General features: G+C 35.1%; 1 protein-coding gene and 1 long non-coding RNA gene across 3 annotated transcripts in view; both read left to right on the top strand.

Annotated features, from left to right (window-relative positions):
• The window catches only part of LOC126753576 (uncharacterized), a 95,060-nt gene that overhangs the window by 69,855 nt on the left and 7,477 nt on the right, over positions 1 to 17,728 (top strand). The gene's annotated exons all lie outside the window — the stretch shown is intronic.
• LOC126753575 (clavesin-1) overlaps positions 8,127 to 17,728 on the top strand; it is a 13,265-nt gene continuing 3,663 nt past the window's right edge. Inside the window, exons 1-2 of one of the 2 annotated variants that reach the window (XM_050465126.1) lie at positions 8,127 to 8,392; positions 8,624 to 8,899. In XM_050465126.1, coding sequence (XP_050321083.1) covers positions 8,663 to 8,899 — 237 coding nt within the window. In that variant the 5' untranslated portion in view covers positions 8,127 to 8,392; positions 8,624 to 8,662. The remainder of the gene's footprint in view (positions 8,393 to 8,623; positions 8,900 to 17,728) is intronic. The other variant, XM_050465125.1, reaches the window with a different exon arrangement.

Raw genomic sequence — 17,728 nt, 5'->3', positions numbered from 1 at the left:
CTACACACATTCAACATATGATATATACATACATACACACATATGTATATGTATTATATATACTGGTCGATATCCACAAGTGATTGTCATTAAAATTTTTTATTTACATACATACATTTCATATACTATGTAAATTTCATATTGATTCCACTTTCAAAAATTTGTAGCTTATCAGCAACCGAATGCCTGATTACACTATTTTACATAATTTCACTTTCTTTTACTAAGTGGCAAATAGAACAAACTATACCATGTTCAAACTGACGCAGAACATTTAATTTGGAATACTTCCTTAACAAGTCCTCCTTCGCATGCGCAATTATGCTACGATTCTTTCTTGGTCGAGAAATTCTTTTTTTTTTCACGACCAAGAACTTTTTAGTAACCCGTTAGTTTTGTTTAATCTTATGATTTTAAAATAAAAAAGAAAGTACTTAGGTGCTAAGTTCGGGTGTAAACCGAACATTTTGTAGGGATCAAAGGCGATGAAACGCTCTCAAGTGTTACAAAACTTTGTATTAAACTAGGGGGAATATTGCCCTGATTTCATCGATTTTAGGCAAGAAGATAAAATGTTATTAAAAAGATATTATTTCTGAATTTCTTTAAGTTTCTTACATATTGACCGATATACGCGGTTTAAAGTCAACCAGAAGATCGAATATATAAGGTACATGGGAGCTAAGACTAAGCTGCTCAATTTTACCATTTTTTTAACAGAAAAGCATGCTAAGTCTTTGTAGAGTTATAGTCAGATTTTTGGACATAATATGAATTACCTTGAGCGTTAGGATTAGTTTAGGTGTGATGGCTGATCCAAAGATCGCACTTGGACGGCTATAAGTAGTCCTTTGTGATGCCATAAAGACAAAACTCCAATTCTTCGAACTTATAAGTCAGCAACTCGCCTTATGGCTAATAAAAATTTGCTCAGACATTTAATATCTATTGCCAACAGTTCGGTGGGGCATCTGAAAGTGAGTGACCTACTAAGTGCTTAAGCCTTAAAATCGCAAACGCGAAACAATCAAGAGGCAAATGCTGCTATGATTCCACCTTGTCTTCTTCCATACAGCTGCTGCAGCTGGCATTTGGTAAGATTCTCAAACTTACAACATAGACGCCGATATGGCCGGTTAAAGCCACCAAAGAGCTTAATGCATCGCTTAAGGTCCAAAAGGATATTGTACATGAACCGATGGTAGCCCAGCGCTGGCCAAATTTCCGCGAAGCCCAGGTATCCATTAGTAAAACGCACGAAGAGTTCCCATTCTACTGATGGTGAGGCTAGAGTAGATTCCTTGCCAGCTTATCAGCTTTACAGTTCCTTTCTATTGCGCTGCGTCCTGGCACTCAGACTAGTCTTTTGGAGTCTGAAACTAAAGATGATACAATGAATTATGATGAAGGAACTCTCCTGATAATATACTCTTCCACCAAACTTCCTCCCAAAGCTTTCACCCATCTGTAAAGAAGCTCACTGCCCCTTGCTGCTGTTACTGTAGTGGCAGAACTCTACCGAGTTGACAGTCCTTGACCGGATAAGAAATCCGGGTCCGTTCCGGTTACGTAGACCCGACTGTCGTGTGAACAGGCTGACAGCCCTTCTTCTTCAATGGCTTTTATTCACCCACAGCTCCCTAAGAGGTATGTGGGCAGAGAAAAATCCGCCAGAGTTTGGTTTGGCGACTACATGATTAAAAATGTTCAGTTTGAAGCTGGTGAGGATTTTCGAATGTTCTGTTATGTGTTCATTTTTAAATTCTCTTACTCTACACCTTCCGGCGAAACTTAATTCCATCTTTAATAGGTCTTCCAAAGTTGGAATTTTTCCATCTTTATCAGCAGAAAATAATGTCATTACTGTAAGTGTTGAATTTCACTTTAATTTTTAAGAGACTGTATACAATAATTCTTGATAAGGCTGATCGTTTTATCCCTTAGACAGCACAAAGTAGCATATGGCGAGACGATATTTTCTTTTCTTCTTCTACTTCACTCCCTTTAGAATCAGCTAAACAATTTTGATAAGCTCGTGATCTCGCTGACCCTTCAAGTACATGCAGCCATTTCCCTCGAATAAGAGTTCAAGAGTTCATACACTAAAAGGACCGATGTGTCCTATCCAATGTCCTTATGGATATTTTTGATACCAGTATTCGAGAATCCATTAACTAATCTGTGGGCGAACCAAATATTTATTGGCAATTTTAATTAATTTTCGTTCAAAAATTTATTATTCGAAATTTGCTTTCTATTTATTTTCATATAAGGCAAAAATTGTACTTTAACCCCTTCTTATCGCCGCTGGGCACACTTTGTTATCAAAAATAAACATTTGTGAAAACAAGCAACAACGAACCAGTCAATTTATGTACATACGTTTTAAATAAATAAAAAATATGAAATCAAATACTCGCACTGTGTTGATACAAATATATTGACATATGTATATTGACTCGTATTACAAGTACTCGTAGCAAATGCAGCGAAGCTACGAAATATGCAATTGGACTCTGGACATTTTCACATATAGACGAATGCAAACATGCATACTTCCATATATATTTACGTGTCTACAAAGAACTCCACAAATGACGCATACTCTATATACTGCTGTGCTATAATCGACTCATTGTGAACAAAAAACTTTTGAAGTGATAAAACGAACTAGTTACTTTAAGATTGTAGTAGTAGAAAACTAAACGAGGGTCACGTTCGGAGTTGATTACTTCAAAATATCTTTTTGTATTCAACACTTTTTTGCCATAATATCAGAAAGCAAAATATTAGTCATTATGTTGGGTTCTAGAACGCCACCACCCAACTTTTCGAGAATCTTTATAACGTTAAAGTGTTGAAAACCCGATAGCCAACGACAATTTAGCAAACGATTTCCAATTTCCCATGAAAGAACTACAACAGATCCTCAGAAATAAAATATTTGTCCAGCCAGTGTTAGACAGATAAACATAGGGTATTCTGAAGTCTTCGACAAAGCCAACGTCCGATCTCAAAAGAGGAGATAAACGTCGAAAAACCTAACAAATTGTTGCATTATATGTTTTTCAATGAAAGAAAAAACGTTGAGTTTTGACCTGGCAAATGTATCAAAATCAATATTTGGGAAACAAAGAATATGAATTAAATAAAAACCATTGATATCTCTTGGGAGTGTTTTTGCTTCGAATAATCTTGAGACATCCCTGGATTCAAGTATTTTTGTTAAGAAATAAAGTGTTTTATACGACGTTCCACCAATATTTTTACAGTTATATCGTCTAGAAAAAAGTTTTAATTGCTGTACCAAGCTTTCCAATGTTAAATTGGTGTTATACGAAGAATCTCAACGACTCGTAGTTAACTTAACATACTTAATTGAACTTGGTTTTGATCGATCAGTTTGTATGACAGCTGTGTATATCCTATGGCGGTCCAATATCGACACTTCCGGCAAAGAAGCATTTCATTAGGAAAAACGAACTTTCGCACACTTCAGTCGTTCTTCGTTTTCGCTGTTTGGTGCCAATTAGAGATTCCAATTCTTCACCTGGTCTTTCCAACAAAGTGGAGGTCTTCTTCTGCTTCTCCCGGCGAGTACTGTATCGAATACTTTCAGAACTGAAGTGTTTACGTCCATTCTGACGACATGACTAGCCAGCATAGCCGCTACCTTTTAATTCGCTGAACTATGCCAATGTCGTCATATATCTCATACAGCTCATCGTTCCATCGACGACGGTATTCGCTCTTGCCAAAGCGCAAAGGACCATAAATCTTCCGTAGAACCTTTCTCTCGAAAACTCGTAACGTCGACTAATCAGATGTTGTCATCGTCCATGCCTGTGCACCATATAGCAGGACGGGAATGATGAGGGACTTGTAGAGTATGGTCTTGTGTTCGTCGAGAGAGGAGGTTACTTCTCAATTGCGTAGTCAGGCCGAAGTAGCACCTGTTGACAAAAGTTATTCTGCGTAGGATTTCAAGGTTGACGTTGTTGTTAGTGTAAACGCTAGTTCCAAGATAGACGAAATTATTTACGACTTAGAAGTTATGACTGCCAACAGTGGGAGACAAGTCGCGAGTACGACGACTGTTTGTTTGATGACAGGAGATATTTCGTCTTGCCCTCGTTCACTAACAGACCCATTTACCTCGCTTCTTTGTCCAGCCTGGAGACAGCAGAACTAACGGCGCGGTTGTTGAGGCCAAGCCAGCAGCCGTACATTCTTATAGAAGATTGTACCTTAACACACTATTTGAGCTTATTAAAAGCTAGTAAGATTTACTGCCATGTATCTTATGTACATACATATACATATAAATTTGGTCTCAACAACACCAAAACTATTTCTTACGGACTTTGCCGTTACAGCTGAAATTTAGTGAGTGATTCCCGTCACAATGTCGATAGCGTCAATAATTAGTGCGATAGCGAAATGACTGCGAAGTCGAGGTGCAAAGTTCTAATTTATTGCTTTGCAATTATTTCACAATTAAGCAAAACCAACCTTTGAAACACCAACAGCGACGTTGGCTTCAAGAAGAAGCACAAGTCAATGAAGGTGTAGGAGTGGAACAAATTGGTGTCGAGGCGCACGTAAAAGCACACTCACATATCAATGCATATAATGTATGTATGTATGTAGTTCAGGAAGCAGCTTAAATCAATAACTAATTGAAACAACAACAAAGCGAACGTTTCAAGAAAGAACCCAAACACGATCGCAGTATTTTGGTAATTCATCACGATCGGCAACTGCGCTGCCACTGTCGCTGTTGCTGCTGCTCCGAATGTTGCTTCCGATACACTCTTGCGCATGTGTGAGTGCATTGATAACAGAGCGACGCGATAAGTGATCGACAATAATGCTGTTCAGTAGCATTCGTACTGCTTTGTATATATGTAAGAGTATGTATATGATTTTTGTTTTAACGGGGAAAGTAAAGAGAAATGTGAAATGTATTATAAATATTAAGGGTCAATAAATACACAAGCATTTCTTCTATATTCGTCAAGGAGATAAGCTTTGTCGCTTGCATGTATTCCTTTACGATAGACAAACGTGATCGCTTGATGAACCGAACCCAATAAGCATTTAGGCTTAGTTACTTTAAAAGCTAGCATAATTTATATGAAATCTGAGTAAGAGGACTAAGCTCAGTGGGGAACAGACCATCAAAAATTCGTGCTTTAAGAAATATAATGAGTATAAAAAATCTTAATGCTTACTGGGCACAGCTAGTGTAAAATTAAAAAAACAAAAAATCGAGTTATCTTAGTTCTCAGTTCAATTAGCCCAATATGTCTGTTGATAAATGATCTAAACAGTATCAAATTCAGTCTGCATGTTCTCTATATCTTCTCCATCCAAACACCAACCAGTTTTTTTTTCTAATCATAAAAGCCACCATTTGGTCAATTTTTGATTTTTTGCAACCGTAGATCATTTGTACGTCAAAAACTTATGGAAAAGTATATTTTAAGATATCTAGGACCTTTTTTAGCGCTGTCAGAGATCGCGTAAACTCGAAAAATAGTTTTTTTTCTTCAAAAATGTTTATATGAACTAATCAATATTATTATTTTCGGAAGGTACTGATAAAGGGGTCAAATTTTTAGAAATGTATTTAAATATGAACAACCATTTTTTTTAGGCTTTTTTAAAGTAAGAATAATTTTTTGACACTCGGAAGGCACTAATAAAGTGGTGAAATTGGGAGAAATGTGCCTGGATTTGGGTACTAACTTGTTCAATATTTTTTTAAACTTTCTAATTTGAAGACATTTCATTCCCAGACAATTTTTTTTTAAATTCCTTTAAATACTATAACACTTCATTAAATCGGAATCAACTAAGAAAATTCTATTACACTTATAATATTACCTTACGCGCCGAAATGTAGGCAATTAGAACGACATCGATTTGTCCTATATAATATTTGAAGCCGTTAGATATGTAAAAAGTGATTCACCTAAGTGATTTTGTAAACTTTTACGAGCTTTACCTAAAAATAAAGTCTTTAAAAATTACTTTTTCGGCGAGAAACAGGACTTTCATATCCAAAATGTAAGTAATTTCTATTTTTTAAAGTGTATAGTAAAGTTCTAAACATATTTATGTTTATTACAGGAGAAAACATATTTTAAAAGCTCCAAAAGCTGAAATGTTTTGAAATTTAATACTAAAATATGGATATTGCTACAGGATTCAGCAGCTCCATGGAAAGCGGAGACAATTTTGGTAAGTTTTAGAAACAGTTTATTTATTAAAAATTATTTTATATACATACATACGTACTAGGGGTCTTAACATTATTCTTATAACCTGAAAGCCGATTATTCGAAGATTCGGTTTGAAAACGTTCGTATGTATAACAACCGAGTAATACTATTCGAACAGTCGTAGCATTGCTTGTTATTGATTAATTGTACTCATACTCGTATATTCTTACCACCTGTCGCTTTCTGAAACTAGAATCGAAACTAAATTTTCTCGAATTCGAAGTATTTGTATTTTACAATTATATATTTGTATTTTGGAAGTGCTGATTCGAAAACAAAAACTGTCTACTACAATCAATTCAAATCGATAATGATCACCGTAAAGACCTGAAAGTGTACTTAAAGAGAACTACTCCTGACAAAAACTGCAAACCCTGATTTTGTTGTCTTAGTTTACAAAAGCAGGGTTTGCAGTTTTTATCAGAAGTATTTTAGACTATACTTTCCTTGAAAATCTCATACTTTGTCTAAGAATTAAATGATCATATTCATCCTCGGAAAATACGGTTCAAGGATTATTTCTTCTCAACATCGTCGTATTGAACGATTTGAGTTAAGGGTTTAGATGGGTTTCCTCGAGTATAAAACAGCCTTTTTACACAATTTTTTTCGTATAAAACAAGAAATATTTTTTTAGAATATTTTATTGTTACAAACAAACACTATAAAAAAGAAATTCTGAAATTTTTGGAAAAAAATATTTTAAACTCGGCTATGCGATGTCATTTCCGGTGATCCCTCGGAAAAAATATGAGCCCGCGTTGGCAGGAAAACTCTTTACAGGATCATCTAAAGAAAAAAATACGTGTTTTAGTTAAAACCTTAACTTAGAACTTAGACGAAGAAAACAAACTGAAAATTGGATTTTTGACAGACATTTTTACAAAAACATTAAAATTTCAGTGAAAATTTCGGGGTTTTTTTTTCAAATAGATATAACCGAAAAAAGAATTCTTCGTCCAAGTTTTTAAGAATTGTATCTGAAAGACCTGTCTAAAATTTCAGTTCTCGGTTGAGTAGTTCTCGCAAAATCCTGCTAACCGACTTCAAAAACACAGTTTCGAGAAAAACGTGTCTAAAAACGGCGCACTTAGCCTAGCTAGACTCGAGCGTACAAGTTCTCAAGGCTGTATCTCCGAAACTATTACTCGGATCAACTTGCAAATTTAGGACAATATTCCAGAGGTATTGTAGAATTTAATAGGACAGTAAAAAAATAATTTTTTGAAACCCGTTGAAGAATGTAATGCCTTAAGATATACTAAAATAGCTCTATAAATTAGAAAACAATATTGTCTAGCCGTTTCCTGAGATATTTTTTGTTCATTTCCAATATTTTTTATTTATTTTTTTTTAATGTGGAAAACTCTTTTCTGAATCAACAAGTTTATTTGTTGTCAAATTTACTTTTGTTTTTTTTATAAAATTTGTTTTTTTTTATAAAATTCTTGGTTTTATTTAAAATTATTTGAATGATTTGTTGAAACAAAATTCTTAAAGTTGATATTAAACAATTGGTCGCCGCTAGCTCATTGGGTTATTACTTAGTCAGCGCTACTACTAACATCAGAAACCATTCAAGCGTGTATACCTAACACCACGCTCGCCGCTATCAGCTAAAATTTCGGCGTTCAACGCCTCTGAGACCGGGCGTCAAACAACAACAACATACTTATCATTAAACAAAAACTCACAAGACGCCACAGCTACCATCGCGTTTGACTAAGCAGCGCGTCTGCTAAGCCGCGACGCCAACGCCAACACCGACGCCGGTTGAACGTCGATCGTTGATCGTCTTTTAGCATTCATCAACAAGCGAAGCGAACTTGCAAGGCTCCCAAATAGCAAAGCAAATTTCAGTTGACTCAAATGTGCCGACGGATGTGGAAGTGTAAATACGCCATACTTGTTTAGTACTTTTAAACCGTTGAATTTCAAAAGCGCACATCAAAAACTAACGCCCTCAATTGGAGTGTGTACCCTAGAAGAGTGCGCATAAAAACAAACAAACGTGAAACGTAAATTGTTTACAATTACAGGTGATTACTTTTTGCACGCTGACAATACGCAAAGGCACGCACGTCTACGTTGAGTGATCCTCGAATGTTAGTTTCCGTAAACAAATTATGGTTTATCTTTAAAACGCATCTTGATAATTGCAGTGCATTAAATTTGTAGACAATTTTAAGTCTAGTTAATTTTTCGACTCTTCGTGCATTAAAAGCAATAAAGTTACTGACTGCCAACGTCGTGCGTGTACCATAGACATAGAAAAAAAACAAAAAAAAAACTTAACAACTTTTGCGCTCATAATAAAAATTCCCGATTCTCCGCAGTTACCAACCAACAACAAAAGCAAACACACATCACATAACATGTCGAATGCGAACAGCGAGGAAGCGTTCAATATACGCATTGGTTACTTGAAACCCGAAACGGTAGAGATCGCCAAAAATGAGCTGCGCGAGACGCCCGAAGTCAAAGAGGCCGCGATCAAGGAGCTGCGCGAACTCCTGCATGCTGCCACAGATATTAATTACAAAGATGACGATGAATTTCTAGTGATATTTCTACGTGCTTGCCATTTCTATCCACAGAGCGCGCTCGAAAAGGTAGGTCAAGTGAAAAATCGAAAAGGTTTAAGGACGGTGTGCTGGCGGTGCAAAAGAACACTGAAATAGCAGCCAAAAACAAAAACATTGAAAATACATACATAAAACATTACTTTTCATTTGTGCGGCAAAAACAATTGTGTAGCATAATAAATCACAGAAATGCCGAAATTGAGAATATGCAAATTTCCGTAGACGATATAGTTAATACTTAGCATGGCGCAAGTGCATACATACTAATTAGTTCTCGATCGCATACGAAGGTGACGCTGATGATAACTCAAAAAGTTTAAGGCATGACAGCAGAATATACATGCATACGTACATGTGCATTGAATGCCATCGAATATTTTGTTATACTTAACATTTTCTTTGAATGTTTATTAATACGTACTTAAGCACACAGTGAGCGACAAAAGTTGGTTTGTTTAAGGGATTACGTGGGTTTTCTGCGGAAAAAGCAGCCTTTTTTCAACAATTTTTTCTCATATAAAAAATTAAATATTTTATTCGAATTTTTTAGTGTTACAAACACTATTAACAAAGAAATTCTGAAATTTTTGAAAAAAAAATTGTAAACTCGGCCTTTGTGACGCCATTTCCGGTGAGCCCTTCGAAAAAAAAGATGCGCCGTGTTGGCAGAATAACTCTTTTTACGATCACCTAAAGTGAAAAAATACGTGTTTTCGTTAAAACCTTAACTTAGAACTTAAAATTTCAGTGAAAATTTCGCGATATTTTTTTTTTTTTCAAATGATAGTAGTCGAAAAAAAATTCCTTCGTCCAAGTCTTTATGCATTGTAACTCAAAGACCTGTGTAAAATTTCATGAAAATCGGTTGAGTAGTTCTCGAGAAATCTTGCCAACCAATATCAAAAACACACTTTCGAGAAAAAAGCGTTTAAAGATGGCGGACTTAGCCTTGCTAGCCTCGAGCGCACAAGTCTCAAGGCTGTATCGCCGAAACTATTACTTGGATTAACTTGAAAATTTAGGACAGCAGCCTAGAGGTGTTTTTGAATTTAATAAGACATAAAACACTCGATTTTGAAACCCGTAAGCTCATGTAACCCCTTAAAATATGCCTTTTTCTTTATTTGACTTATGTTTTCTTTCCAAAAAAAATATACATAAAGAAGTAAAAGGCTGCAAAAAGTATTAGAATTCATTAAACGAAAGTGTTCTAATTTATTCTACTTATTTTCACTGTTTGTTTATGCCAGTTTTTTGTTCGATTTTCGACAATGCGCTAGATTTGATCGACTGAAAACCTTTGTTGTATTTATAGCGCTCCCTCACTAAGACGCTTAATAGTACAATATCCTATAAGAAAACCTATATAATCCTGTAGAATCATCATAATTTATTCATTAATATTTATTTTCTCGCCTTCATAGTAATCCACACCAGATGTAATATACTTATGTCAACGATTTTTTCAGTCATAGAAACACTTTTAATGAGCTCTTTTTATTAAGCTCCGAAAGCGAATTTTGTTTTATCTCTTCGATCGACTTTCTCGCCTTCAAAGTAAACCCCACGAGATGTAATAAGGCCAACGTTTTTTCCATTCCTCGTATCACTTTTCATAAGCACTTTTTAGGAAGCTCCTTAAGCGAATTTTGTTTTATGTTTTCGATCGACTGAAAACGGGTTCCACGGAGCAGCAATTTCAGTTTGGCGAACAAGAAAAAATCACACGAATCCAAATGTGGTGAGTACGGTGATTGATCGATGGTCTTCATTGCGTTTTTGGCTTTAAATTCGGTCACAATCGTGGTTCTTTTTGAAAAAAACTTAGCTTTACCGAAATATACAGCAAAATCATTCGAGTCGACTTGCGAGAGATGTCGAACATTTGCCTGACAAGCACCATATCTTTCACTTTCTTAATATTCTCATCAATTGAAGAGGTCGAACGTCGTCCAGATCGAGGCATGTCTTCAACAATCTCTCGACCGTCTTTGAAGGCTTTGTACCATCCGTAGGCTTGTGTTTTTGATAAAGCCGAAACACCGCAAGCCTTTTGCAATATTCGCAACGATTTCGCACACGAAATTTAGTTAGAAATACAAAATTTGAGACAAATTCTTTGTTCGATATTTTTATCCCACTTAACTGGTTAACAGATCGCGCTGATATTTGGCATAGTAATTAAGGGCAGTCATATCAACTTAGCAGAATAAATTGCTGTTTCAAAACAAAATTTTGCTTCAATATTTGGATTCCTTAATAAGTTGTTTGTAAGTATAAGTCTAGACACTTATACATCCCGGATCTATGTACATACATATGCACATTTGAAGAATTTCTTCCGCTTTATACATATATACACATTTATATTTTGAGACTGCTGATTAGATCATACCCATTTAGACCGTAAATTGTAATTTTTGCGGGTTCAAGGAACTGCTTTATCAACTCACTTAGTTTTTAACAAAGTAAAAGTTTCAGAAAGTATGCCACTTTGTAGCACTCAATCATCCAGATACTAACAGCAACAAAGTATCAAATGTTAAAAGCACAAAGCTAAAGGGTTATCAGTCTCAGTTTAGATAAGAGAGCGATCAGCTTCGAATACAGCAGAAAATGTTAGTTTAAATATAAGATCAATACAAAGGCAAATCAAAAATAAATACTACAAAATAAGTAGAATTATGAAACAAATGTGTCTCGGGGTTTATAGGCCTCAATAACAGTAAATTTTCCATCTTGCATACATAGACACATACATATGTATGTATTTATGAGACAGCAGCTGTTTAAAATTATTATTCTTTTTCGTTATTTTCGCAAGCGAAGAGCTGATAAGCAGACGAATTGTAATACGAAAAATATTTATTATTGTTTACTAGCTTTAATTACATAAAGAATATGCATATGGCAAAAATGTGATATACAGCAATCCCTGTAGGAATTTTGAATTTTTGGTTACATGGGTTTCCTCGAACAAAGCAAGGCTTACTTTCAATTTATTTTTCTTACAAAAAAAAACAAATAAATTCTGAAATTTTTGAAAAAAAATATTTTAAACTCCGCCTTGGCAGGATACCTCCTTAAATGATCATCTAAAGTGAAAAAAATTCATGTTTTAGTTAAAACCTTAACTTAGGACTTGGACATAGGAAAAAAACTGTATTTTTGGCCGACATTCTTACAAAAAAATTAAAATTTCAGTGAAAATTACGACACTTTTTTTTGAAAATAGTTGTAATCGAAAAAAATCCTTCGTCCAAGTCTTTAAGAATTGTATCTCAATGAACTGTGTAAAATTTCATGAAAGTAGTTCTCGAGAAATCTTGCCAAGCTACTTCAAAAACACAGTTTCGAGAAATATGCGTTTAAAAATGGCGCACTTAGCCTAGCTAGCCTCGAGAGTAACTTCTCTAGGTGGTATCTCCGAAACTATTACTCAGATCAACATGAAAATTTAGGACATTATTTCAGAGGTGTTGTTGAATTTAATACGTCATTAAACAAATTTTTTAAAACCCGTAAACCCATTAACCCCTTAAGTGAATATATAGTTGAACGCGAGCACTCAACTTTTCAGGGCCGTATTTCCAAAACTATTACTCCGATCAACTTGGGAAAACAATATTCTTTAATTTGTTAATTAAATAATTATAGTTATAATATATAATTTGAATTAAACAGTACAATAAAAAAATAATAATATTTTGAAGCCGTGAAACCCATGTAATCTGTTAAAAAATTAGAATCCGAACATTTAAAAAAAATTTATGATGAAAATGTTTAGTAAATAAGACTACAAATATTATAATATTAAAAAAAATACTTTTCACTCAGGCAAACTTTTCCTACAGGGTACCAATATTGCAAAAAAACAACCTCTGATTTGTTGAAATCATTTTGCATTATTAACTTCATATAGGCATATGGCATTTATAGACAAAAAATAAAACAGTTATTTGATTGCATATAGTATTATTTATATATAGTACGATTATAAATATATTAATTAACATATTTACAAATTTTTATTAGAGCATTACGTGCAAAGTACTTTGTGATTATTTCAATATATATTTGATAGCTGTTTGTATTAATCAGTGCAATTTTTAAATAGAACTATACTTGTGTATACACACAAACATACATACATACATACATACATACATACAAATATTGAAATTTATACTATGCGGCTTGTCCACACTTATTAATCTTCGAAACGATCTTGTTGTTAAGTACGTCTTGTAGTCAACGCGATCGAATTTTACTAATAAGCAAGCCAAGCTGAGGTTATGGAGTTCGTTTTTATACAAAGTACGTATGTATGTATGTATACATATGTGTATATTCACCAATACATACTTACTGCAATTACTACGTTAACTACGTGCGCAGAATTTCTGCAAGTTGTTTTGAGCAACTAAGTAATCGCATTGGTAATTCATTATTCCAGTACCACGACATTGCAAGATTTCAAGAGCTTGGCTTAACAAAAGGTTTAGTAGGTAGTGCAGTTGTAAAAGTCACAAAAAAATAGAAATATGTGAAATATTATGAAAATTTCCCACATATGTATAATTAATGAATTACTTTTTTTTTGCAAAAATCCACTAAATATGTTTTCCAAAAAAATTTGGTTACAAATCTGATGATGATCTGTACTGATATCTCGAAAATCCAATTGGAAGAAAGGATAAAGAAAATAAAAAAAAATATTTTTGGGGAATGTTTTTACCATTCGAAAGAACATGCTTTGGCATGCGGCTACGTCGCAGATGGTCCATCCGTTGAGTCCAATTTTCGATGACTCATTCGAGCATTTCGATTGGTAACTGGCGAATGACACGCGTGATGTTTGCTCCAAATCCTGAATTGAAACGGGATTAACCGCAAAGGCTTTAGACTTTATTTTTCCCCACAGGAGAAAGTCTAACGGTGTGATATCACACGATCTTGATGGCCAATCGACCGACTCAAAACGTGAAATTATTTGCTCACTGAAGTGTTCGCTCAATAAAACCATTGATTGATGCGATGTGTAGAAAGTGGCTCTGTCTTGTTAAACCAAATGTCGCTGAGATCACGAGCTTCCATTCAGGCATCAAATAGACGGTTCCGTTCACCGACACATTTTTGAAAAAATATGTACCGATGATTCCACCGGCCTACAAACCACAGCAAACCGTTGTTTTTTCTGTAAGAAATGGCAGCTCTTGAATGTTTTGAGGTTTGTGTTCGTCCCAAATACGGCAATTTTACTTGCTTACATACCCATTGAGATAGAGAAGGGTCTCATTGCTTAACAAAATTTAAATCGAAAACGTTGGATCGTTGGATCTTCTAGGAACTTTTCAAGAGCTCACCGAGCGAAGCCATGTTTTATACGCTTTCAATTTAAGATCTCGACGTAAAATGCGACAAGTCGTTTGGCGTGGAATCGATTCTCCACGGTCGATTTCTCTCAGCTAAGGCTGCTATATTTTCGAAAGATAAACCGCTTTTAACCCTTAAAAATTCAACCGCCTTTCCATTTTTCCGACCTCAGATCGGCAATAAATTATTTTTTTACTCAGATAGACTTTTTTAATACAATTCCTTTATGCAATCGCGGTTAAAACTTTGCACCTTATAAGATGGCATCTGACAGTACCCTCGTTGTTGTTGTAGTGGCAAAAAAAAGATCCCTGAAGTATTTCGCAGGAATGCTGCCGAGTTGATAGTTCTTGGCTGATCCCTTCTGGTCACGTAAACCCGACTGTTGTAGATCGGTCAGCCCTTGTCAAATTTGGTTTGGTAGAAGGTAGTATCGCCTCAACTAGTAAGACAACCCTAAGCTGATCTATATTAAGCCAAATTCACATGGACTCAGGTTTGCCGAAGAAACTCAGTAGTTTTTAGTGTTTATTTCAAAGCTTCACACAGTCTCAGGTTCGAGAAAAAAACAAGGGAGCTTAGTGGAATTGAACTAGAAGGGATCAGGTTTGATAGTAACCCAATTCCCTTAAATAATATCCCCATTATTTTACGCAATATTTGTTTTAGTAGACCTGGTTGTTTTAAAGCATACTGATCCAAGTCCGATCTGATCTGAAACTAAGCCTGTCGAAACCTAGTTCGATTTTAAATACATTCTAAAGAGAGTGTGAAATATGTAGGGTTCTTCTCCTTGAAGATCTTGACTCTATGTGATTCCCAGAAAATAAGAAAACGATGAAACGCCATTTGAAATGGCCGAAGAGCTTTTAAAAGCTCAACAAACATCTTTTAACCAATGAATTGCATAGAGTGGATTTTTGAAAGAATACCAAACTTTCCCTGGTCTCAAAGCGTCGCCTGAGTGTAATACAACACTCATCAAAACAAAAGTCAAGCCCATGACCAGAACCAACGGTGTGCCATTATGTAAGAACTTCAGCTTCATAAATTTAGGACATTTGGCTGTTAAAATAGGGCCACAAAAGTTAAAGGGTATCAGTATAGAGTTCAATGTTCCGTTAAAATAATAATACATACACTATTACCTACACATATTAGTGTAATAAATATGTACATACTTATGTATTATAAAGATATTAGGCGCTTATGAATTGCAAGATATCGAAAGCTTTATTAGCGAGTTACGCTTAGCGCTGCCAGCCAAAGAGGGTTTACGACGCGATTATAAATTATACGTACAAACATATTAGCTGAAGTGCGCGGATGGATAATACAGCAGAGCTGACCAAGGTGTACTAAAACAAAATAAAAAGTAATTAGCCATTGACCATTGACCACGAGTGTACATATCTATATACATATGTATGTATGTATGTACATGAGTATTGCGTGTCATAAATATTTTGATAACAAAATTTTTGGCCTTTGTACATATTCATATACATACATATGTACATGAGTGTGCAGTAAGGCCCCATATATGGGCCAACAATTATCAGCTTCTTAGCCAACAATTAAAAACAGCGGCGGCCTGCCACTGTGTACCACATCTATAAATATATACATACGAGTACAAACAACGAAACGTTAAACCAAATTTTAACTGTTTTCATGCAAATTCGCATTAGTATGTGTTTGTACGCATGTGAGCAAGTGCGCGGAAGCGTCTTTAGCCGTTAAATCAGCGTTGCGTTTGCGCGGAAGCCAGTCAGTCATACAAATACATATGTATGTACATATGTATGTCTATATAGCGTCTATTAAACGTCATTTTCTGTGTCGTTCTTGACCAAGACCTCAATTAAGCCGCTTTGTTGTATTTGCTTATGTCTAGCTTCTGCTCCCATACTCTCGCTCGTATGCTAGCGTATTGGGCTGCACGCGTTATACATACATATTTGCATATTAGCAACACACGTACACACATTTGTATGTATGTATGTGTGTCGACATGTAGAATCTTATTCTATATTCCATTCGGTGTTTGCCGCTTCATCTGTATGTATGAAGCGCCACGCATCAGTTAGTTAGTTGTGTCATTTTGTCGGTTGCATAATGCAGGCCAACCGCCTTGCCTTTGACAAGGTAAACAACCATTGGCAATGCAGTGATTTATATAAATATGTTTGTATTATACTCAATGACTTGTTTAAAAAGAACCTACAGAACTTTAACATTCGCATAAATGGACAGATTTGCTGGCATAATGAAGTATATGGTTGTGGATAATTAATTTAAATAACGCACAATTTCATTACAAAAAGTATTGATGCAAAATTTTTCATGCATTTGTTTTGCAAAAACTAAATTTCGGTATTTCAAAATGTTAATTTCGGGATCCCGATTTTTTCGGGATCATATGGTCTATTATTATTAAATAATCAGTAAAAAATAACCGAATTTATTACTTTTTAAATAAATTTAAATTTCGGGATTTTAAAATGTTAATTTCGGGATCCCGATACTTTTCGGCATCATATAGAATATTATTATTTCATAATCTGTAAAAAAAACAACCGAATTTATTATTTTTAAACAAAATTAAATTTCAGGATTTCGAAACTTGTCGGGGCCCTCTGAATTATTCTTACTACATGCATAAATAACACCAAAACTGATATAACATGATCTATTCATAATTAAAGTAGAAATTTCAATTAACAAACTTATCTTAATTTATTTTCGGGATTTTAAAATTTTACTTCCGGGATACCGATATTTTTCGGGACCACTGAACTATTATTATTATTCTATAACCAGTAAAAAATAACCGAATTTATCTCGAATACATAAATTAACATTTCGTGATCACGAAACTTGTCGGGATCCCTTGAACCATAGTTACTATACGCGCATAAATGAAAAACGAAATAATTTAAACAAAATAGACAGAATATGAAACATTCAATATTAAAGCCATATGTACATGTGATGTGATTTGAAAGTCGCAAAGTGACTTCATAGTCGCATAGTGACTTCATGTTAAGCTGGCTGCCTGCTGGTACTATAAAAGAGAAGCAGGCACCGTGCCCAGCCAGTGCTTAGGTGACACTCGCGTCTCGATGTGATGTTATTTGAAAGTCGCATAGTGACTTCATGTTAAGCTGGCTGCCTGCTGGCTCTATAAAAGAGAAACAGGCACAGTGCCCAGCCAGTGCTTAGGTGACATTCGCGTCTCGATGTGATGTTATTTGAAAGTCATAAAGTGACTTCATGTTAAGCTGGCTGCCTGCTGGCTCTATAAAAGAGAAGCAGGCACCGTGCCCAGCCAGTGCTTAGGTGACATTCGCGTCTCAATGTGATGTTATTTGAAAGTCGCATAGTGACTTCATGTTAAGCTGACTGCCTGCTGGCTCTATAAAAGAGAAGCAGGCACCGTGTCTAGCCAGTGCTTAGGTGACATTCGCGTCTCAATGT

This window comes from Bactrocera neohumeralis, chromosome 3 (assembly GCF_024586455.1).
Source record: "Bactrocera neohumeralis isolate Rockhampton chromosome 3, APGP_CSIRO_Bneo_wtdbg2-racon-allhic-juicebox.fasta_v2, whole genome shotgun sequence".
In the NCBI taxonomy this organism is placed as follows: domain Eukaryota; kingdom Metazoa; phylum Arthropoda; class Insecta; order Diptera; family Tephritidae; genus Bactrocera; species Bactrocera neohumeralis.
This window is presented reverse-complemented; position numbering and strand designations above follow the sequence as displayed.